A 25,521-nucleotide genomic window follows, 5' to 3' on the forward strand; every position below is an offset into this window, starting at 1 on the left:
CCCGAAAACTCGAAATTGGCCAGAAATTTGTGGGCCTTATAATCCAGTGCGCCTTATAAACTGAAGAAATTGGAAATGCATAACTGTATTATCATATTTGTGCAATTATTGACTAAATCCATAGGTGTTATCTTATTATTACACAAATTTTAGTCAAGGTTCTAGATACAAATGTAAGAGAAATATGAAAACAAAAAGTGATTAAAAATCAGAAATTACATTTGCTCCACATTTTCTCAGCTCAAACGAAGAATGTAGACGTGGTAAAATACGTGCAGCCAAGAGTTTATATATCTCATTCAGGAGGAGCAAATTACTTCCCACGATGCGTCGCTTCCCTCTTTATTCAGTTCAAAATTGCATGCGCTTAGTAAGACTTTGATAAAATATTTAAAGATTAAAAGTATGCGGCAGTAGTAGATTATTAATTAATGTATCTAAATAAATCCCCTATTGTTGGAATCCCATATCAGGGCAGAAATGTCAACCTTGAATTTATTTAGAAGAAATGTTTTAAATGTCATTTATGTTAAATGGCATTTAACACCTTAAGAGTTCATACAGCTGGCAATGAAAGCTTTCCTTCCATAAGCTTGTGATATTTAAATAAAGTTTTAACAAAAATCAGTTTGTCCTCTAAAAAAACTGATTTCACAGCTACCCCAATATCACCCCCCACAGCCTACATGCTCTTTTAAAGGCAGTTTATTATTATCAGCCCGTCTAAAACAATTCCTGCTCTATAAATAATGTCAGTTATCGTTTACAGTTCAGCCATTGCCTGGACAGATGCCACGTTTCCAGTATGATTGGATTGCAATAAACCGTGTTGTTTTGATTTTGGCATCATACACAATCAAACTCTGGCATTAGGCCACGATCTCTTGGCCAAATACAGTAAGTGTATATGCTGTGACATTTGATAAGAATGCTTTATGTTTGTCACTCACCTTTCACCTTAGCAATAAGCGTGCCCGCCTTGCCTAGGATGTCGACTGAGTTCAGGGCTTGGTGTTTAGCAATGACAGCCTTGAGCACACACAGCAATTCAGCCAGACGCTCCTGGACCACATGCTGGAAAGCCTCTGAGCCCTCTGAGGAAAAGAGAAAGAGCCACCAAAGTGTTGTTGGTTCAGTCAATTGTTCCAAGGTTGTGGTCAAACTCATAATTGACATTTTTTTCTGCAACAGCACTCCGAATAATGACTTGGAATCTGCTTATCTTGCCTTAAAACACATTAGACACGTGGAAATTGTTCTTCTATGGCTGTAAAACCTGTTTATGTGGCCTAGCACACGACATGGGTGCTAATTGCAGCCAAAAACTCAGTCTCAACATAACAAAAACAGCAGGCAGATTGAGTGTAATAATTGGTCGCTCGAGAACATAAAAAAGGAAGCACACAGCACGGCAAAATCAACCAGAAAACAAATAAATGTCACTGTCTGATTAAGACTCATAATTTTGAAGCAGATATGACGGAATAAGATACTCCTCCTCGTAGTCTTTGACAATATTCACCCGTCTATCAAAGTACTAAATGATCATTAAATTATGAGTAATGTTTCCACACAATGCAGGATTACTTGATAAGATTGCCACAGAGGTAGACTAAAAGCAAAACGAATAAACAAACACATTTAAACACTAATTAAACTCTCAGAACACGAACGTGGAAGTAGACACTGTTGTGGAGGGACCATATGACAGTCAACAGAAAAGCTAATTGAGACTAAAAAAGGCCATTCTTCACAACGCTGGGTAATCTATTACAAAAGAGACATGTCTGAACTATGAAGTCACATTGGAACATCTCAATGATACACACAATATTGTGGGGTGTCTACATTTTGTAAGAGCTGATAAATGCAAACCACATAGTTTACAATAATGTAAAGACACCTTGTTGCCAAGTCTACTCGAATTTGTAATTATGATTAGAGTTGATCTATACAGATAAAACAAGTTCCTCTATTAGATCGAATCCAGCTACCAGATTTCCTGTGCAAAGTTTGCATGTTCTACCCGTGCTTGAGTGGTTTTCCACTGGGCACTCCGGTTTCCTCCCACATTCCCAAAACGTGCATGTCAGGTTAATTGGCTGGTCCGGATTGTCCCTAGGTGTGAACCAGCGAGGGAGTGAGTTGTCTGTCTCTGGCAACCAGTTCAGGGTGTCCCCTGCCCACTGCCTGAAGATAGCTGGGATGGGCTCCAGAACCCCCACGACCGGAGTGAGGATAAACGGTGTAGATAATGAATGGATGGATGGAAGTTCCTCTACTACAGGTTTTCACACTGCGTGCTTTCTAGGTACAATCAAATTAAAATGGGAATACATGGCTATGTATGCATTGTTAGAATGTTTTATTATCTATATCGAGGAATACGTCTTCCTTTTTTGTGATCAGGACTGAGTTAGACACCGAATAACAACGGATAGTAGTGCCAATCCCGAACACAACCTGAGGGTTACGGCTCGGCTATCAACATTGGCGCAAAAGCCCACAGTAAATTGCATACTACACAGAAGCGGAGTAATGAGGACCTGTGGAAGCAAAACTGGGCCCCAACTGACCATGCAATCATACATGTGGGAAAAGACCAAAAAGGAGGGGGGGAAGAGTAGACTGAAAGCTTTTTGAAGAAAAAAAAACAGCAAAAAAAGAGGAGATAAAACAAAAAGTATACTTTTGGTTGGTTGAGATGCTGAGAGGAAAGAACAGTGACACATTGCATCATTATACAAAGGGTGATAAAACCCCTGCTAACAGAAGATGCTTAGACAACAGGATGCTGCACTTTAGTGGTGGGTTCATTCTCTGCACAACTTTGCTCCCTTTCAGGGGACACTGATGTTGACAAGACGTATTTAACAATTGCATAGGCTCTGTTGCAACAGCAATTACCATAGTTTACGGACTATAAGTCGCTCTGGAGAATGTGTTATGGAAAAAGGCCAAAAAAGCGTAATTGCATAAAAAAAGAACATAACTGCACTGTACTGTAGCAAAGGTCACATGCAGAACACTGCGACTTGACCCATTCACAATCAAGCCACCCGCACCAAACTTTTCGACCAGACTGTCCAACTAAGTTCAATGTTAACTAACGCTCATTCTGCAAAAATACTTTAAACATAATGTGGCCATGTAATTTGAGTGATATTTACAATTACGATTTATGTCTCGACTTTTTTTCTTTTTTTCTTCATTCTTAAACATAAAAACGTTCTGGGTTGGATATAAAACAGTGTTCCACTACTTTGCTGTCTCAGATTGAAAGATTTCTACCTTAAAAATAAGCCGATATGCATCCTGGATGTACTTAATAATATGTACGTTAGGAAAAAACAACATAAATCACTCCAGAGTATATATGGCAGGACCAGCAAACTACGAAAAGAAGTGGGATTTATAGTCCGGAAAATACAGTAATAACTAGATATTATGCTGCAATGAATTAAAAAATCGACAAGACTTTTTAGGGCTTGTGGACGATACTTATCGTGATCCAGAATGATGCAATCATGCAATTAGACAATGACAAACAAGAGTGTCATTTTTTATCTTAGATTTTCACCTTTCTTGGCATTACTTGCACCTTTGAGGGATAAAGTAGGTGAATTCTGTCATCTTTTGGGAACACACAACAGGTAAGTTGACGTCTGTTTGCGTGTGTATCTGTGTGTTAAAAGGGAGGTGTGCAGGAGTCATCTGGGTTTCATCAAGAGTCATGCGGGATGAGAGGCTGGATTTATTGTAACCCTGAAGGAATTACAGGGGGGAGTGAAAATGAGAGGCTTGGTGTTTTTCTCAGTCCTACCCACAACATGACACATGCACATTCGCGCACACCCATACATAGATGCACAAGATTACTCTAACTTCTCTATGGAGTGTATTGGTGCTTTAACACCTCTAGGTTCTTTTATCCCAAACCTTTTGGTGCTTTTGGCCTGCAGAGACTTTCATTTATTTTTAAACTGTGCAGCAAAAATAAGCTACAGTAGACCATCCAGGAAACCTTTGATGCAATGACTACACAGCTATACTGACCTAAATGTAACCTTGCGGGGACTGCTAAGTACTAAGGGCTGGTAATTAAAAGTTACAAAATCTAGAAGTGCTTTTGACTTAGATGCTGAAAAAAGGCAAAGCTGGGGATATAGTTAAGTGTTGTACGAGCTTTCAATACAGTAAATATATTTAACTCCAATAATAAATAAATTAGCAGCACGGCGGCGCAGTGGTTAGCGCGTGTGCGGCATAGTTCTGAGGTCGTGGGAACCTCCTGAGTGGGTTCAAATCCAGCTCCCGGCCTTACTGTGCAGAGTTTGTATGTTCTCCCCGTGCTTGCGTGGGTTTCCTCTGGGCACTCCAGTTTTCTCCCACATTCCAAAAAAAACATGCATTTCAGGTGAATTGGCCATTCCAAATTGTCCCTAGGAGTGACTGAGCGAGTGAGTTGTCTGTCCCCGTGTGCCCTGCGATTGGCTGGCAACCAGTAAATGGTGTCCCCTGCCCACTGCCCGATGACTGCTGGGATGGGCTCCAGCATCCCCGCAACCCTACTGAGGATAAGCGGTGCAGATGATGAGAATGAGAATAAATAAATTAAGTGCAAATTCCCAACATGTTTAATGATCAAGCAGTTGTTTGGATTACTTTTTGGATTTTTGGATAAAAAACTGTCAAAGTTTTACCTTTTTCGAAACGGATTATTTACTTTGCTTTGATTGTCTTCCATAAATCACTGTGCCCAATTCATAAATAAATAATTAACTGGTTTGCACATCTTTCTCAAAGTTCTGAGGTACCGGGTTTTATTTAACTAACAGCCTCCTTGTGTGGATTTTTTTTTCTTCCTGTGCCTGAGTGGGTTTTCTGCGGGCACTCTGGTTTCCTCCTTTGTCCCAAAAAGATGCGTGGCGGGTTGATTGGCAGGTCCAAATTGTCCCCAGGTATGACTAAGGGTGTGAGTGGTTCTCTGTCTGCGTGTTCCTAACCAAGTGTCCCCTGCCCACTGCCCAAAGACAACTGGGACTTGCTCCAGCACCCCTGAGGCTGGTAAAATAAGGAATAAAGAAATAAATATATGTCAAGGTTATACAGCATCGTTTGTTCAAGGTGATGTGTCATTATTTGAGAATTGCACAAACTTGACAAGTTTTGGAAAATTGGAGTAAAAATTAGCCCAAAAGTTTGAAAGGACTCCATACGTAGAGGAAAAAGTTGTTTATAACATTTTTGTCCCTTAAATTGTCACTTTGGGGTTAGGACTGCAGCCATATTAAATGGCTTAAATATGTGGTCGGAATGTCCGCCTTCCTGGTGCTGAAGGCATGTCCTACCAGAGGTAAAGCTTGCCTCTGAGATGAGTAAAAACAAACTAGTAACACAAGAGTGGAATTGCGGAATGGGGACCAGAAAAGTCCGCAAATATCAAAATATACATATAGTTTGACACACATTTTGCGGTTATATATTTTTTAAAACACTTAGTCTCATAATATAAGACGACCACAATAGCTCAATGAAAAGATTGACCACAGCTCTGCTCATTTCAAATGGTATCATTTAAAGGTACCGTATTTTCCGCACTATAGGGCGCACCGGGTTATAGGGCGCACCCCCAAAAAATAGTTTTTGGTCCTATATCTTCCATAGATAAGGCGCACCGGATTATAAGGCGCTACAATGGGAACGTCGACAAAACAGTCAGATGATTCAGTCCAACTGATTACCCCCTTAACATTCCCAAAGCTTGCAAAGAAGCAAATACGTGTCGTAGACACGTGCGGATGCGGTGTCCGTACGATGTCACTTAAATGCGTCATTTCAAATATCATTCGGAAGGTTGAAGTCTTGGGATTCAAGAAATGCCAAACATTTCTATGTTTCTATTTTCTTTTTCACTCGCAACTTTACTGTGCATATGACAATAAACACTTGGAATTGAGTTTAATTCACTCAACTCATCACAGCAACATCAAGATCGTTCTAAAACAAGATACCGGGAAAACATAAAGCCGCATAACTCACCTAAGTTCTCACGTTCAATAATGATACGCAATCATGGTCTTCTTACAACCGTTAGTGAAGTAAATCCAGGAGAGTAAATTATTTGCAAATACAGACTGATAAAACATGTTTCTCTATGGTGTACTTTAGCAAGCTTGCTAAGCTTGCTACGCCATTGCTAAACTCGGCCAATTGCAAGATTTGTTTTGGTCATCTAGCCTATTGGAGGCTCTGAATAATTTCAGCCAATAGCGATCGATTTAACTGATGATTGACACATCTTTTTCGGCCAATTGCAGGGTTTGGTTTGGCCATCTATCCAATCCGAGGCTCCGAATAACTTCAGCCAATAGTGATCGATTCAAATGATGATTGACACATTGGTTAGCCAATGAAACGCCGGTATATAAATCCCAGCATACACCGCGGACTTGCTACGCCATTGTTAAACTCGGCCGATTGGAGGGTTTGTTTTGGCTCCGAATAACTTCAGCCAATAGTGATCGATTCAAATGATGATTGACACATTGGTTAGCCAATGAAACGCCAGTATATAAATCCCAGCATACACCGCGGACTTGCTACGCCATTGTTAAACTCGGCCGATTGGAGGGTTTGTTTTGGGCATCTAGCCAATCCGAGGCTCCGAATAACTTCAGCCAATAGTGATCGATTCAAATGATAATTGACACATTGGTTAGCCAATGAAACGTCGGTATATAAATCCCAGCATACACCGCGGACGACTTCGCGCTCGGGGGAGAATCTAGTCGGCGGCTGTTGAGTAAGTTGCGAGACCTTGCAAATTTAATATTGAGCCATATATAAGGCGCACTGTGTTATGAGGCGCATGGTCAGCTTTTGAAAAAAATTAAGACTTTTAGGTGCGCCTTATAGTGCGGAAAATACGGTAATCCCAAATTCTTAAACAGGCAAAATTCAAGGTTTTTCCATAAAATCTCTCCATGTTTTATTTTCGAGATAATACATTATGTAGACATCATATCTTGTCTTAATCCTGAGCTGTGACGTTATTGGCAGAACATATGCACCCTAGCAATCCAGTCACCATATTGTTTTACATCTTTATTAGTGAAATAGGAGTTTTTTAAGCAAAGTTTTGGTAGTAATGATAAACAATTGTTTTCCAGCAAAAAGTACCAAATTGCCCCCCAATGGGCTACCGGGAACCAATCGACGAAAGCGGCCTCAGTGTCGGCGAAAAAAACGCAAGGCTGGCTGAACAAAAAACACGCAGTGAGCATCCAGGCTAACTGGGAACAACGGCTATGGCGACAAACGCTAAGCCAGGGAAAACAAACCAAGGAACTTTGAGACTAAATTTCTCAAGTCCCCCGTCGACATTTTGCGACATATTTGCATAATTGTGGGGAGGAACAACAAACGTTCTGTGCCCAATTGAAAACAAAAATTCTGCCTAGAAATACTTTTAAGTATTGATTCCCCCGATGGGCAGGTAGGCGATTTGCATGGCTGCCTCTGGCTGTGTGAATGTGTGTGTGAAAGAGGAAGTGTGAAGCACATTGTAAAGCACTATATAAATGCAGACCATTTACCATTTACCAGGGAGTACGGATGCTCTTAAGTTTCAAACATTTTGGGAGGAATATTGGCATCCCAAATTTTTGAAACAAAGCTCCCAGGAGAGAGGGATGGCTTACCTGTTTACCACAAGATCCCCACCCCCAGCACGCCTGCGTACGGTCCCATGCCTGAAGAGTTGCTCTTTGAAGTGCCCCCAACCCCCTCGACTTAAAGTCACTGACAATAGACCCTCATTAAAGAGCTCGCCCTCTTTCCTTTTCTGGTTTGTTTAGCTCACCAGTACTTTAGGTGCTTTGAAAATCAAAGGCGACCCAAGAAGCACAAACCCAGTAAGCATGATGCCAGGTGGGCTTTCAATTCAAAGCATGCATGTGAATTAACATCGCAAACACGTCTTTCTTATTGGATGTTATAAAATTTATTGATCCATCCTTGTTATAATTTTTTATTTGCCAGGCTATTTTATCACATTGAAATTCACAAAAACCAAAAGCAACCCACACATATTCCCTAAATGTCTTATTCTGTGAATGCTATTTTTTATTGATTACCCTTTTTAAATGATATAATTAATGACTATATAAACCAGGGAGGGGGGTAAAACTTTTGAGTAGCGGGCTGCATTGCTTTGAAAATATGTGCGCAGGGGCTACACCGGAAAATAAATTAGCTGATTGATGTATTTAGGTTTTGTATATACCGATAGAGTCTTGAATCCGATTCCTCTGCAATACATGAGGAAAATAGATAACATAAGCTAATCTATTTTTTCTTTCATTTGCATGTACTTGCACAAGTTGTTTATTTATGAAGGGACCATTTCATGCAATTGCTTTTGAAACACACAAAACAGAAATAAACATTCATTTACAAATAAAAACTTTAATTAACCTTAAATAGAAAGTAACATCTCCCTTTTTAAGCACTAAATGTGGTAATTTGCATTGGAAAACTAAATGCGAAAGGTCTACTTCATAAGTGTTTTATTGCATAAAATGTGATATATTGATATATGAAATTGGCTTTTAAAAAAGCATATACAGAAATTTTGCCAGCTATTTCAATATTGGCCATGGGCGAAATTAAAAATGTAGTTGTTATGGGGGTACACAAAGGGACACAGTCCAGGAAAACAAGGTAAGTGCAATTGTATTGCCTTAAACAGAGACTTCTATTCTAAATAAGATCACATCTACATAGGGGTTTCCATAAATGTTCTCTGTTTGATAAATGGTAGTCAGCATATACAGCAACAGTTGGAGTGGCGCATGGCTTTGGTGGTATCCAATGGATGTACAGTGGAACCTCGGTTTTCGAACGCCTCTCAGTTGGGACAAATCGGTGTTCGACCAAAAATTTCGAATAATTCTTGCTTTGCTTTTCGGTCAAAAAAATCGGAGTTCGAACGCCGGTACGCTAGGGTGCGATGCTGAGCGGCGTACGGGTGTTTTAGCCCCTAATTATGCCTCCGAAGAAGGTCGGTGGAAACAGGACAGGTGAAAAAAAAAGTTGTTCGTCCAACTATTGCCTTGAAGAAAGACAAAATAGCTAAATATGAAAGAGGTGTACGAATTTCCGATCTTGCTAGTGAATACAGCATGGCTAAATCTACTATCAGTACGATAGTTAAGAATAAGGAGGCTGTGAAATCGAGTGATGCGGCTAAGGAAGTTAGCGCTATAAGCAAGCAACTGCCGCAAGTTTTGGAAGAGGTTGAAAAACTTTTGATGATTTTTCTCTCCCCACCGTCCACCACAAAGGTAAGAAATCCTATTCATAATCTTTTTTTTTATTTTTACACGTTCATGTTAGCGTAATCTTTCGTACGGAAGATTACGCTGACGCGAACGTACGATTAGCCTGGGTTAGCTTCATGTTTACATTCATGGTAAACATTCAGGGTGTTGAAACGGATTAAAACGATTTTACATAACTTTTAATGGGAAAAACGATTTTCGGTGATCGAACAAATCAGTCTTCGAACAGGGTTCTGGAACGGATTATGGTCGAGAACCGAGGTTCCACTGTATTTAAAACTGCAGGTCATTGTTGACAAGAACACGCTCATATTTTTTCTTGTGCTTCTCTCAGCATCGTCTCATGGGCCGGATTAAATTCGTTGGCACACCTAGTTTGGCGACCCCTGATATACATGTTTAATATATCGTTAATGAACTGAGAGTCATAATATGAGCTTGGTCTAATTGCACCACTCAGATAATCGACAATACCCACTCTCCACCCGGACACACCGCTTGATGAATTACAATGACAGAAAAACATGTGAAAAGAGACAAGCGTCTTCAAAACATAAAAAGAAATGAAGCTGTGAGCTGCGATCTCAAGTGACAGCTCACACTAACCGCTCGCTTTTGTTTGTGCGGGAGGCAGTGTGTGATAGAAAAGAGAAAGGCGGCGAGAATCAGGAATGAGTGCTTTTGTCACAACAATGCCTTCGAAAAAAGAGGCCTGGAAACAGGCTGCCTGATTACGATGATGGTGGCTGAGGTGGCAGTAGGGGTGTCCGTGCCATTGTTTTGGTAGAGATAACAGTGGCCAGGGCCTGTATTGTAAAAAGGAAGCGACACCCCTGACCCAAGCCCTCATCAGTCACCATCAACTAACTCGTTTCCCCTTGCAAAGAGGAGTCCCACCACCATTTTTGAGAAAAATTTACAGTACTCAATACTAAACAGTCTCACACTAAATTTGCCATGGCTTAAAGAACCCAAATGCAATGCACCCAAAGCAGGAGCAAATCAGTTTGTTCTTACAGAATTGGGATAAACAGCAACTGCCCCATACTAAATTCTGAGAGGACTGTCCCCAACATTACTTTTTATGTTTATGTTTGATTTATAAACCTCAAAATACAAAAAAGGTTTACTATTTTTATTTCTGTATGACACGCAGTTTTCTTTACCTAAAAATAACTCAAAGTTTGGCCAGCATTATACACAGGGTTTTCTCTTATTTGCACAATATTTGATCAGTCGAAAAATATCGTTGACCACAATTGCAAATCATTGGTCGCATAGGTAATCAAACCTGAATCCTACAATGACCCTAGATGACATACCAAAAGGCATTAGGTTTTATCTCATTATCACACTATTTTTAGTCTGGATATCAAAGACGAATGTGAGAGAACGGTAAAATAGAAAGTCGTCCTAAAAGATATAAATAGACGTAAAAAAGCACAATGAAGGAAACAAATCTTTGCTCTATCCGCTGATGAATCAGACTTAAAAGGAAATTAGATGAATACATTGTAAATGTTATGTTGTCACTGTTTTCATAGTTCACATTGACAATAAATAATTTTAATCATGGCCGCACATATTCAACAACATGTGTCACTAACGATTTCTGGAATACAATAAAAAAATGAATCAAATGTATTGTCATTGAATGTGAAATGCAAAACGAAATCAAAATTCCTCTCATCAAAAATATGGTGTGATCATGAGATAAAATTCAATGCCTTTTCATATGTCATCTATGTGACTAGTTGTCTCATGGTTAGGATTAGGTACGATTCCCGTTGCATCCAACTGCAAAGTTTGAGCTGAGAAGTAGAACTGAATTTTATACCCGTTTTCAATCAGAAATTACGGGGGCGCGTTTTACACAAATAAATACGGTAATTACATTTTGATGGGGTGACGGAAACATTTAAGGCAGTTTCTATGATTATTGTTAGTTTGAGACTTTTGACAATTAATCAGGCATCTCACTAAATTGAGCAAGGAGAAATGGCTGTAGTTCCTGAGAAATGTAATTCCATAAATAATTTTGATTAAGAGGATCTGCAGCATTGGAATTGGGGTAGTCAAATTGAATCCAAAGTGTTAGGTGGCCTGACAGAGATTATAACCCCCTTTCAAACCCCTCTTTCGCTGGTTGATAACAACCGGCAATCAGCGAGCCTGTCTAAACACGTGATGAGCTTCTCGCAAAACAAGCCCCAGCAGCTAAGGCGAGAAAAGCATCAGGGAAAAAACTTCTGAGTGCGACCAATGTATTCCATAAGAATTCAAAAGGGGTGACGCGTGTTGACTCAGTTCACTTTACAGAAGCTGCACCCGCTACCAGTCATGTTGAGTCATTCATAGAGAGAAACGTCAGCATTTTGAAATGAAAATGGTGTCGGAAAGCAGAAAAGGTAGAACTTAGCCTTTACAGGCCATGTGAGACGTGATGGGTACCAACTGGAATTGCTTTGGTCAGCAACCACAATTTACAGCCTCCTTACCCAAATGATTTTAGCTACCACTGTTGAGTTTTGCATGCCTTGTTTGGAGGGTGAGTGGGGGCCGCAGACATTGCCCAGACAGTAAACAGCAGGCGCTCCATAAACAGCTACCTGCTTGGGAGTGCAATGAAAGGGGGGATGGGGTAGAGGTTTGGTGGGGTCTTAATAGCTCCGACTGCAATGTGTGAGGTCTGGCCTCTGCCTTAGGTCGCTTGACACTGCACCAAAACAACTTCCTCCAGTCAAAATCAATTGAAAGACTGCAGAAATTCAAAGCCATACTTGCACACCATAAAGCATTTGCCAAAAACACAATGTTGTTTTCAATGAGGCACAGAACGTGTAGTGTTCCTCGCCACAAATATGCATATATGTTGAAAAAAATTCCACGCGCAGGGGTACTTGAGGAATTTAGTCTTAAAGTTGACACATCTGGCTTGTTTGTTGCGAACATAACATCAGGCCAGCTTTGAAACAGAAAGAGATTGAAGTGAACAGCCATTAAATACCGCTCAGTTCAGCTTGGAGATAGGCAATTGTGGGTTTTCATTTGTTTTTTCCACCATGTGTGTCACTTTTAGTATAATTTTGTCCTGCAAGCTCCACGTGAGTGTCGGACCTATCGAGGGCTTTCCTATTTTGTTTTCCCCAAGTTGGCACTTGTTAGTTTGCCGCCGTGTGTCGTTTGGCCTGCTATCTTGGCTTTAGTGCCGATTTTACCATGTCCTTTGTTTTAATTCCTGGCTAGCAGCTTTTTGTTTCCTGTGTTTTGATCGGGTAGCCTCGCAATAGCACTGGTATTCCCGTGTTCCCTAGTTTATTTAGCCCTTGCTGCTTTTTGTTGTTGGTTCCCGGTTAGCCTGACTGCTCACTGCGTGTTCTTTGGTCGGTCAGCCTTGGGTTTTTCTGCCGAGGCTGCGGGCAGATTTCGCTAATTGTCTCTGTTAGGCCCCTTTTGGCGCTTTTCCCTGTGGGTTTTTGCCTGTTAAACCCTTTTTGGCTGCTTTCCCTTTGTTTTAGCATTATGAATCCATCTGCGACACAATGCCTAGACCATTTCAAAAAAACTACTAAAACTTTGCTTAAAACACTCGTAACATCTTCAACCGATTAAAACTCAAACAATATGGCGACCGACTGATTGCTGGTGCTGACGTCACAGCTCAGCATCTTGAAAATCAATTGGAATATACCTTTTAAATTAAATATATACAATTTAGAATAGAATTGATATGCACTTGTGTCTCTTTTATCACACAGCACTTTTCTTACTTGAGACCCTTATATGTCAATCCATCCATCCATTATCTGCACCCCTTATCCTCAGTAGGTCGGGGGGAGCTGGAGCCCATCCCAGCTATCTTCGGGCAGTGGGCAGGGGACACCCTGAACCGGTCGCCAACCGGTCGCAGGGTACACAGAGACAGACAATTCACTCACGCATTCGCCACCTAGGGACAATTTGGACCCGCCAATGAACCTGACATGCATGTTTTTGGAATGTGGGAGGAAACTCACGCAAGCACAGGGAGAACATTCAAACTCCACCAAGGAAGGTTCAGAACTGTGCCGCACATGTGCTAACCACTGCGCTGCCGTGCTACCCCTTATATGTCAAATGCAATGTTAAAGAATTGAAAGAGAACATCAAAAGGCTTTTGAAATTATGTTGTAAGCACATTTTACACATTAAGCCAAATGCTAACGCTGCGCATTAGGGACAAGGCGCTCTCCATTTCTTGTGCAGGACGTCTTTGGCCCAATTCCGGAAAGTATGGCAACTATGAGGATGTGTCCTGGAGATGACTTTTGGTACAACAACAAAGTGACGCACAAAGCTAGACAAGAAATTGGTCCCAAGTTGTAAATTTCTCGACCCTCCTTTACTGTGACCAATCTACTACACAAACATTCCCCCTGGCCCATAATCGTAAATAACCACCTCAGGAAACACAGCACAACCAAGACCTTACACAAAAACATCCTTCACGTGGCATCGCGGCATGGGAGGGGGTTACAGCCCCCCAACAAATCTCACTCTTTTTTTCTCCCAGCCCATTAGGCCATTATGTTGTTTGGATGGCATTCGATTGAGGGCGCCACCCGCCACTTGAGCTGGCACACTTGGGCGGGTACGCACATCAACCGCTCCAGATTTATAACCAATAAACAGGGATGAAATTGGGGCAAAGGCTTTTAATTTTTTTCTTCTCATCTCATCTCATTAGCTGCACCGCTTATCCTCAGTAGGATCGCGGGGGTGCTGGAGCCCATCCCGGCAATCATCGGGCAGTGGGCCTGGGGACACCCTGAACTGGTTGCCAGCCAATCGCAGGGCACACAGGGACAGACAACTCGCTCGCTCATTCACATTTAGGGACAATTTGGACCGGCCAATACACCTGAAATGCATGTCTTTGGAATGTGGGAGGAAACCGGAGTGCCCGGAGGAAACCCACGCAAGCACGGGGAGAACATACAAACTCCGCACAGTAAGGCCGGTAGCTGGATTTGAACCCACACAGGAGGTTCCCAAGACCTTAGAACTGTGCCGCACACGCGCTAACCACTGCGCCACCATGTTTTTTCTCTTGTCTGACATAAAAAAAATTCAACCCTTTTATTTTAGAAAGTATCAGGCATGAATTCTGACAGCCCCTTTCATGATGGTTTTAAAAAGTTTTTTCAAATAAATAACTCAATTTCTGTGTGACTATGTTTCTAGTAATTTACATTGAATGAAAATTGCAAAATGTGCCAGTCAGTTAATTCTAAAACAAAGCTTGATCATACAACTAATAATACAGTGGAACCTCGGTTTTCGAACGCCTCTCAGTTCGAACAAATCGGTTCTCGACCAAAAATTGAGAAATTCTTGCTTCGCTTTTCGTTCAAAAAAATCAGAGTTCGAACGCCGGTACGCTAGGGGTGACGCTGAGCGGCGTACGAGTGTAAATTGCCCCCACCCCTCGTGAAGAACTGTTGTCACGGCAACACGCACTCCTTTTCTGTTTTCGTTTTTCAAAAGCGGTGAAGGGAGTGTTACCCCTAATTATGCCTCGGAAGAAGGTTGGTGCAAGCAGCAAAGTTGCTACAGGTGAAAAAAGAGGAGTAGTGCGTACAACTATTGCATTTAAGAAAGAAATAATAGCAAAATATGAAGAAGGTGTGCGAATTTCCCTTCTTTCAGCAATACAGCATGGCTTCTGCCGACCGGTAAGAAATCCTATTCATAATTATTTTCTTTATCCTTTAACCGCTCACCACTTGTTGTGGGGACCCGGGTGCTAAATGACGTGTAAACGACCTGATTTTTTTATTTTTGCACGTTCATGTTAGCGTAATCTTTCGTACGGAAGATTACGCTAACGCGAACGTACGATTAGCCTGGGTTAGCTTTACGTTAAATATTCAAGATAAACATTCAGGGTGTTGGAAGGGATTAAAAAAAAATTACATTACTTTTAATGGGAAAAAACGGCTTCGGTGATCGTACAAATCAGTTTTCGTACAAAGAAATGGAACGGATTATGGTCGAGAACCGAGGTTCCACTGTACATCGGAATCTAACAGTGACCCCAGGAAAAGCCAGATTTGGTATACAGTTTAAAAGGGGCAAAATGCAGCATTTTTCTTCTGTCATAGCTCTATCAGATAACTGCTAGGTTACATTTACCTGCACTTGGTCAGAGTTGATACCCATTACATATAACAACGATTGACCAGGACTTCGACAGCATCTACCCACAGAGTTACTACCAAATTACAGTTCTTATACAGGTACCCCCAAAAGCAAAGTGTAGGCACCCCAAATTGAATAAATTGCCACTATTACGGGTCTGTAGAATCTACATTAAACTTGGATCCATATTAAAGATGATTGCAACGACAACAGCTTTTACAGGCAGGTGTTGGGACGCCACAATGGCATGTGGCTATGTGATATACAACAATGCAGTTTGACTAGAATCCAATCTTATCAGCATGCCATGATGACACTGGCTAACACCTTTTTTCTTTTGCAGAAATAGACCACATGTGTCTGTGCTGCATTCTGCAACATTCATAAAATATTTCCAACTGCAGTCACACAATTGGAAAGTCTGAAAATAGAGATGCCTGAGGTTCTTGCGTAAAGGAGTTTTGTAAGGGCGCCCCGAAGGCGGCGTCCAGAAAAACCGGACACTGTGGTGTTCAGTGGCCCTCCAAGCAAAATTTAGCAGGTTGGCTGTGGGTTATTCCGGGGAGGGGAGGCTTTTTCCATATCAGCCTGGCTCACAGCTTCCCTAGTGCTCCACTATTGAAGGCACTGCACGGCCACAAGTGAACATTTGTTCTAAAGGAATGCAGAGTATGCAAGAGAGTGGGGGAAAGGAGGGTGCATCAGCTAGAGCGAGAACGTCGACCACAGCTTCTTTCTTCTTTTTTTTTCATCACCCCCAAAACCGATTAAAAGCATTAGCTAAGGTAGCACGTGACATAGGGACGTAGAATGATTAGCAGATGCTATGAATGTCAACACGAGTTATGTGACACCTTGTGGATATAATGGTGGCCGGTGATTTGAAAAACAAGTAATTAAAAATGTCTTAAAGGGGAATGAGAAGATATATATATATTTTTTTTAAATTGATAGGTTCATTTTTAACAGCCCTTGTAAGTTGACGAAAAAGACGCTAGTCAATTTGAACACTAATTTGCAGACTTGGCATGAAAGATAAATCATACAGACATTTTGTCTTGACAGGCTTTTCTGGGGAGCTTTGTTAAGTGTTGCTGTATGCTCTGTGTGGCATAGCGTGCATCTTGCGAACTTTGCCTCGCCTTTATTGGCTAGTGACGATAAAACTTGCATCTGATTGGCCCGGTGCCGATAAAAACTGAACTGTGACAACTCTGGTTGGCCAAACACTCCTTCACTCAAATGACTACGGGGATGAGAAACCCAAACGTGGAACTGTAAATCATTGAAAAACATTGCGTCACATCGCAATATCGATTAGATTTCGGTTAATCATGCAGCCCTATTCTGCCCTATATATCCTGGAGCAAAACCATTCAATGACTGTGTTGCCTTGGTTTGCAAAATTAGAATGATTAGCATGATTGAAATAACAGAGGTAGACGTACTCATGAAAAAGGCCATATCTGACTCAAAAGCCATACTTTCCAACCAAGTAACGGTGGAAATCACAAGTCGTCAGGGGAAATAAAGTAAACTAAAAGGGTCCGACAGAGACTTTTCTGAGAATGGGGTCAGAGTTCACCGATTGGGTCATGAGGGCCTCACCTCCTCCAGACCCCGACTCAGTGGTTGCGGTTGGGGTTTAACACAAGTTGTTGTACCCCGTGGTCTGCTTAGCTAAAGCCTCAAATGCATATCAGCTAAGTTGTTAAATTCCTGGGCTAACAAATTACTGTTATTCTTGGTCTCACTGTCATTCGTGTAGTAACGACTTGACACGTTAGATAGTAATAAACGCGACACCGACCAAGGGCGCCATTTTGTTTGTTTGCATTCTGTTAAACGTGGAGAGAATTGGCAAGCTTAGCAGACGGGCCCATTCAACAAATATTATTCTATTCTATAGACTATCTGTGTGTGTCTATCCCAGTGCATTGGGAGTCTTAATTTATTTCCCTCAGCTGTATTGTTGTGCTATTTAGAAAATAATGTACATATATTTTTCAATATAATTTATTTGTTGAAACGAGAAATTTTCTCAAACTTGTTTTAGTACATGTTTTGACTGCTCCAGCTTACTCCAATAGGCCTTACCCAGCCATATATCTTTACTAGTAATACATTAGTAACCATAAATATTTTTCACTCTGTAACCATAACTTTTCAGTGTACCTCTAATAAACCACTAGTGGAAAACAAATTTCAACGAGTGCGTCAGGCAAATGATTCTGGATAAACGATTCCACACCTTGAGAAAAGCAATTACCGTATTTTTCACTCCAAGGCGCACTGTGTTACAAGGTGCACCCCCCAAAAATAGTCTTTTGTCAAATACTGTTGAGACTACAGTAAGACTTCCCATGTAACTGTTGGGGTCTTCATACACTTACACACATTATTTAATTAATCACATTGTTTGCAATAGGAATCGAACTCGGATCACGGCAATAGCGGCGCAGTCACTTCACCACTAGGGTACAGAGGACTTATGAAAAGGCATTATAGCTTCTCGGGAGCACATGTTTTTACACTGATTTGCATTGTGCATTTTGTTCTGTATTCTGTTAGGTTAACTGTCTCTCTATTATCTTTGTGTTAAAATGGTGTAAAATAAAGAAACAGAAAAAAAAAGTATTTTAACAAAATACCATACTAGCTTTTTTATGTTCGTAAACATATAAAACTGAGAAGTTATGACAAGCAAATCGTAACACAATATATTGGGCCAGCAATAATTATCGATTGATCAGTGTTTTCTCAAATACGGAATGTCACCATACTGTAAAACCTCATGTAGTAACTCACACCTATATTTACAGTAAGCATTTCCAATTTTATTTGGCGGGATATAACGCACACCAGGTTATAAGGCGAATTCTTAAAAGCGCCTTATAGTCTGAAATATACGTTATTTTATTGACCTGCAAAGGATGGAGGGATAAAACTCTTACAAAGTTAGGAGAGGACACATAAACTTTTAGTGACCTTGAGGATAAAAAAATCATGTTTTTTGCAGTTTAGATCTTTCAGCAGCATTACTTCATCTATTCCACTTTGTTTTCTGACAGGAAATATAATTTAATACACCTAATGGCCTTACCAACCTCTGATAAATTTCTAGGAAACATGGATGAAAAAAAAATGGATTTCAAAATGATATTGTATGTAATAAAGGGCTTAAAGCACATTAGTGGGTATGTAAGTAGTAGGGTCATTATCACATGCCAACAGTTAAATTAGGGAATTATGGAAATGTATGAACAGCGTCTTCCTAACTCCCACGCATAAAAAGAAAAAAAATTTGTATAAAAATCAAATCCAGTAGTGCCATCTTCAAACAAGGTTACAGAAATGTTTCTAAATTATTCTTGTTTTTTTGGCAGGGGACTTTTGTGGGTTTGTGGGTGGCACCAAATTTATTTCTTTTTTTTTTGTTTTGGTATTTCGAAAAAGGGCTACAATTTCAGTTTTAGAACATTTTTTATTATTATTTTGGTGCATCCTCACTTTACTACTCATTTTAAGTTTTTATTTTTCATTATTAAAATGTACTCCTTTTTTACTATTTACAGCCTTCAAAAAGTATGTTAAACATTGAGAAATAAATATAGCAAGACAATAATAAAGAAAGTACAGTAATAAATGAAGAATAATATTTCAATTTAGCAAAATTGATAAGCCAACAGAACAAGATTTATATTTTTCTTTTTTGTTCATTTTCTGCCATGTAAATGCACAAGCAATGACTCACTCTCGGAGGCCATCCTCCAGTAAGCACAGGAATTGTTAAACAAATCACTCCCGCTGCCAGAAGCACTTTTAGACCCCGGAGTGGTTGTGTGACTGTGTGTGTGCAAGAGTGCACGTGTGTGCAGCAGAGCAATGAGGGGTCAAACCGCAGCAAAGTCATTGTAGCGTAACAAAGAAAGCAAATGAAAACATTACCCAGCCAGAACAAAATATTGATAGCAATGTATCAATTTTGCTTGTACAGTATCGATCCACCAGTGCCAGTAACACTCAGGGCGCAGAGAAAAGAAAATGCCATACTGCTTTTGTCTTGTAAAAAACAATCTCGATATACAACATAATTTGAATTTTGTGATTGCTGACACTAAAATAAAAAAGTACAGCAGTAAAAGTTAAGCCAATGTCAATATATATCACCTGTAAATGTGGCAATTATTTTTTTTTCCTGCTAGTCCAATAAAAATAATTTAACTCTTATAATCGTAAATGGTGGTTATTGAGTTAAGGCTATTGTTTGTTCCGCACTATAAGGCACACTCCCAAAAATAGGTCATTTGTGATTGTTGTTTTCATATATAAGGCAAACCGACTATAAGGTGCATAGAATTAAAGTACAGTAAGGGTTAAGATTGCACTAAAAACATAAGTACCAAAATTGAGCATTGATTGAATGGTTGAAATATGTCGTTGATCAAAATTGCAAATTTTGGAAGCAACGGGAGTTGAACCTACAGTAGATGGAGGAGCGGAGCGCGCCGGATTCTATGCAATCGAGTTCTAGTGATACAGACGATACACAAAAAGGCATTAGGTTTTATGTTATCATGACACTTTTTTTAGTCCACATTATTGTACTGGGCCCTAATTTGGTCATCCTGAAAGTTATAAACGCATGGCCGCACGCATTTAGCAACGTTTGTCACATCCAATGCTTCGTTTGAGCTAAGAAAAAGTGAAACAAAGTTTTATCACAATTTTTTAATCACTTTCTGTTTTCTCCATTTTCTAACATTTGTAACTGGTACCATGACTAAAAATAGTGTGGCAATGAGATGAGACCTTTTGCCTTTTCCTATGTCTCTATTAGCCTTGGGGTGAGGATTCGGCGCCCTTACAGTCACTCCCCGGGTTTGATACCCTCTGCCACTTTTGTCATGCATCTGTGGCCAACAATCATTACAGACTGATCAATATTTGAACAAATATAATAATACACCAGTATGCATTTCCAATTTCTTCTGTACATAAGATAGTTTATAAGGCACATGTTCAAATTTATGGCCAATTTGGAGTTTTTGGTTGTGCCTTATAGTCCAGAAACTACGGTATTACAAACAAATGCGACTTCAATTGGCCTTTTGATGACATTCTTTTAAGAGGCTCAATACATATTAATTTGGATAGAAGTTCTTCATTCTAATTTCAAGGTCGTAGTGATGCAATGTTTCTCAAAACACTGTAATAAATTATTGTCTGACCTGGATTCTGGAGGGCTTCTTTGAGGTGAAGCAGAACGTTGGCAAACCATCTGACATCATTCACCAGCATCATGACATATTCCGGGTCCAATCCGGGTGGGCACGAAGCCGACCCCGATGTACTGTGCGACGGATCAGCTCCAGTCAGCGGGACATGGGAGCGCCGTCTGTGGCCTGCATCCCAAGTCTTAGTGGAGCAGGCTGGCAAGGAGCCCGTCAGGGAGTTGGAGTGATGTTTTGACGCCGCAAAAGCGGGAGCGCGCTTCATGTCGCTGCCTTCGCAGTTTTTACGGAGGCTCCCGGGCAGCGTAGTTTGGGACTTACAAAACTGTGCGGACGCACAGAACTTGATCGGCTCCCCCTAAAAACACGTAGGGTCAAGAAGATGAGCAATGGTCTCTAAACTTCACATTGGTTGATTAAGTAATGGATCCTGTAATAATTGACCATATTTTTAAGTTGAAAATAAAAGATTACTGACAGCCAAAGGAAAAAATAGCTTTCAGTGTTTCTCATAAGGTCCGGGGAAACCGTGTTTTATTCTGCATAGTCTATCTTGCAGTCAGTAAACAGGTGCCGTGTTGTGTTTGTGAGGTTTATTATTGTTTATTAAGAGCAATTAGTCATTAATAAGAGGTTAAATAGGCTGAGGTTGGTTGACAAGTATAAATTTGTGTGGTAGAGTGGTCTGCAACAGTGAAACATCACACATCTAAAAAGTCACGAAAAAGGTTCACAATGCAAACAGCAAGCAACAAGCTGAAACCAAAATTGTTAACATGTTGCGGAACAAAAGTCTGTATATCAGTTGCCACTGTGATAACAGAGCCAATGAGAAAAATTGGCACCTTATTTGCAACAAAATATTGTAAAATGTAAGGTATTCCAGTGTTCTAGTGGAGAATGTATTTGTATTATTGTTACATAGCTGCTTTTTGGTTTTGATTTTTGGGGGATTTTGCTTTAAAACAGGTGTAATGTAAATATTTCTATTGATTTTGTATATTGTAAAGGTTTGCAGTCTATTATTTAATTATAAAAATAAGAAAATTTAGTGCCTAAAATCTGTGCTGTGTTTATCATAATTTGAAATTAACTCAAATTTTCAATGATCATGACGTATACAAGCAAAGAGTATCCATACTGGTCACAGACCTGTCAACCTGTATGTTTTTCCTGTACAATGTACATTTATTATGTATTTTGACGTGTACGACGTACTAGAAAATCTGTACGGAAAAACGCAAATTTAATCAATTATGGGTACCATCCGGTATACACCGACTATCACAAAACGGCAAATCAATCAAGTCAAACCAGTTTGCCGCAGTAGCCTCTATCTCGATATCATTTTATTTTTTTTTGCAAACGAAGCGAGCAGTTTGATGCTACTGTGCGCATGCGTCTGCCACCTAGGGATTTCCCATTGCATCCAAGTGGTAGTTGTGTAGTGAAAGGAAGTCTGTCTCTTTTTCGGCTCAACTCATTAAAGAGAGCCGGCTCACTTGCTTTGATGCGTTATATTACGAATTATTATGTTGTATAAAGAAGTTAAGAAAAAAGTAAGTATAAAAGGAGAATATGAAAAAAGACAGGTTTGAGGTTAGCCCTTTAATCAGTATATTACCAACAATAATTGAATGCAGAAAATGAATTAATAATTTGAATAAGAAAATGTATTATTCTACTTAAGGCATTACATTGTATCGTTATGCATTTCTGATTCCGTTTACTGAATTTCCAGACTATAAGGGGCACTTTCTAATTTCTGGGAAAGTTTTGTTTTTGAGGTGTGTCTCATAGTCTAGAAAGTACGATAACTTTCCATCCGACCCTTCGAATCGTTTGAGTTTGACACCCCTGCATTCCCAAAAATAATACAAGAACTATATCACAATAATAAAATTTTCCGAGACAGTCGTGTAGAATAGATCTTGATCGCAATGGAGATCTTTCATGGTTAAAGATAAGTCATGACCAGAGTTGAGAGTAACGCGTTTCAAAGAACACATTCCTTGAACGCAATTCCTTTTCTCAGTCACGGGTAGGGTAACGCGGTATTAATAAAATGTTTAACTCTCCTGTCGTTACAACATGGTGAATTACTGCGATACTTTTTAAAAGCAAATCGTGGATTATAATATCTTTGAATCCATAACGGTTATCCCTTTGTTCAGGACCTAACATACAATTTGTGATCCACCAACGACACAACTTTTTGAGGGGGGCCTGGTTATATGAGCCTACAAAGTACAACTGAGTACAGTTAAAGTGGCGCCATCTCAAGCACAAAGTACAAGGCCCCGTAATTTCTGACATTGTGACATTCTTCATACTGTATATACTCACATATAAGCTGTATTTACGGTCATAAAATTGGTTGGATCCCTAGAGTTGTAAGGGCACCATTTCCTGTGATGTGTCTTGAGCAAGTACAACCTAGTGGCACCCTTTCTTCTCTGGGCCAACTATTTTCGCGTGGTCTCGAAGCAGGGACCTTTCACATGTTAATTGAATGTGTTAACCACTGCACTACAGAAGGGTCAGTACAAATGTGCAAGTTTAGTTGTGTGTCACCAGTAGTAATATAACCAGCAGCGTGTGAGGAGGGTTTGTGGCTTATTCAGGAACAATGAATCAATGGGGTGACACAAGTTCAGAATTTACAGTAAAAGAGTGCAGAATTTTGTGCTTTTAAAATTATTTGTATGATATCCGTGGATAAAAAATAAAACATCATGGACATTACCCAGAAATTAAGGGAATCTTTGAGTGTTTGAAGCTCAGAGACAACTGTTAGTTAGGAAGCTCTCAAAATTCCACCAGCTAGTAAATAAGCAGGCTTCACCACTTCCAAAGGTTGGCTTATATGTTTTCTCCAATTTATTTTACTATGTGGCCATTTCTAATCACCTTTAGGGGTCAGCTTCAATGTAATTATATAAAGTAATTTGCATCTAGATCGTTACTTTCACAGTCACGCACTACTTTTGGGTGTCAGTAATCTGGGGATAACACAATTACTTTTAAAATTAAGTAACGAGTAAATATAACGAATTACATTATAACGCGGTTTACACTGCTCGTCAGGCTGCGAAGATATCGACATTAGATGCTGAGGTATCGATACAGATCTTGATTGCAACGATAAAGATCTTTCATGATGAAAGAGAAGTCATGACGTTCGATAAATCTTTACAGTGCGATGTTATTATTGAAAACGATTTTAGTATAGTATGAGTAAACACTAAAACAGTATATTTGCTGTATGCATAATGCTTACAGTGTAAAGCTAACTCGCATTTTATGTTAATACTTTAAACATGAAAGTCTACCCAAATAATAAAAAGAAAACATTTTCCACAACTCACCTATCCAGCACTCAAAGGGCATGGCAACAAAAGTATCCAGACCGTTACAGGACAAAATTATAAGTAGAAAGAAAAATAAGTTGCGAAGAGCACAGTGTGTGCAACGGCGTACCCACTGTAAATGTACGAGCAGCTACAGGAGCCCTAGTGGGGGCAACGCTCAAATCATTTGTAATTCACTAGTCCGCTAGTCATGTGGTGGTCCAAACGCGTGCTGATTGGCCAAAAACAGGAGAGAGGGCGGGACCTTTGTGACGTCTACAGAATTAGCGCACCCGTAAGGGATTTAAAAAGCATAATCGTCAAAGTGACAACAACGAAAATAAATGTATCTTAAGAGTTCATTTTTATCACTGTTAGAGTAAAGATAAATTACAGCAAGATAATTTATAACAGAGCAGATAGGTGTTGAACTAGATAATAATAATAATAATAATAATAATAATAATAATAATAATAATAATAATAATAATAATAATAATAATAATAATAATAATAATAATAATAATAATAATAATAATAATAATAATACATTTTGTTTTGAAGCGCCTTTCAGGACACCCAAGGTCACTGTACACAGAATGAAAACAGTGAGTCATAAAAACAGACAATAAACACCGAATAAAAACAAAGTATAAACATGGGGGGGGGCATAATAGGCAGGTAATGATGGATAGGCAAGTTTGGATTGGAATAATAATTTGGTTTTGGTGTATAGTATCTAACACATACACATTTGTCAATGTTTTCCTCCATTGTTTTCAACCGTTTTTAAAATGCATACGCAGTTTAAGATTTTTTTTGTTCACGGTCCACGGATCCCTCAATCACATGGGTCGTCGGGGCACCAATGAGAAAGCAATTCTGGGCAGCCTTCTCCACTGTTGACGGTCTCTTTTTTGTCCAGGGAATAAAAAAAAAAACTCCAGATCGTCTCAGTCATTGGTTGCAGACGGTAACTTAGTAGATTCTGATATTGTCGGGGAACGATTCGAAACAGTGTTTCTGTGGTGCAGTGGTTTGCACATTCCCTGACACAGGGGAGGGTCCCCGTTTTGAGACTGGGTGGAAACCTTTGTTGGCCCGGAAAGGAATGGGTGCTACAAGGCTGTACTTGCCCAAGACACACCACAGGAAATGGTGCCTCTACGACCCATGTGGTTAAGGGATTCAACCAACCAGGTAAATACGGTAAACTAGAAAATATAGAAAGGGTAAATACATTTTGGTTTCCTTTACATGACAGAAAAAAACTTCAAAGAGTAATCACCTCAGCTCAGAAGATCGTTGGCTGCTCTTTGACCAATTTGGAGGACATTGCTGGCTCGCGATAATTGCAGCAGACCCTTTTAACATTATAGAATACCTCTCACCCCGGCCACCACCTCTTTGACC

The 25,521-nt window shown here is 39.9% G+C and overlaps 1 protein-coding gene across 2 annotated transcripts in view; it reads right to left on the reverse strand.

Moving 5' to 3' along the window:
- Positions 1-24,256, reverse strand: part of LOC148373631 (rho GTPase-activating protein 29-like) — a 76,675-nt gene extending 52,419 nt beyond the window's left edge. The window contains exons 1-3 of one of the 2 annotated variants that reach the window (XM_088327533.1): positions 24,127-24,256; positions 20,756-21,116; positions 951-1,094 (exon numbers count right to left, since the gene is read on the reverse strand). In XM_088327533.1, the coding sequence (XP_088183659.1) occupies positions 951-1,094; positions 20,756-21,023 (412 nt within the window). In that variant the 5' untranslated portion in view covers positions 21,024-21,116; positions 24,127-24,256. Of the gene's footprint in view, positions 1-950; positions 1,095-20,755; positions 21,117-24,126 lie in introns of those variants that run through there. The other variant, XM_088327549.1, reaches the window with a different exon arrangement.
- Between the last annotated feature and the right edge of the window lie 1,265 nt (positions 24,257-25,521).

This window comes from Urocampus carinirostris, chromosome 1 (genome assembly GCF_059441175.1).
Source record: "Urocampus carinirostris isolate Australia breed hairy pipefish chromosome 1, RoL_Ucar_1.0, whole genome shotgun sequence".
NCBI lineage: Eukaryota > Metazoa > Chordata > Actinopteri > Syngnathiformes > Syngnathidae > Urocampus > Urocampus carinirostris.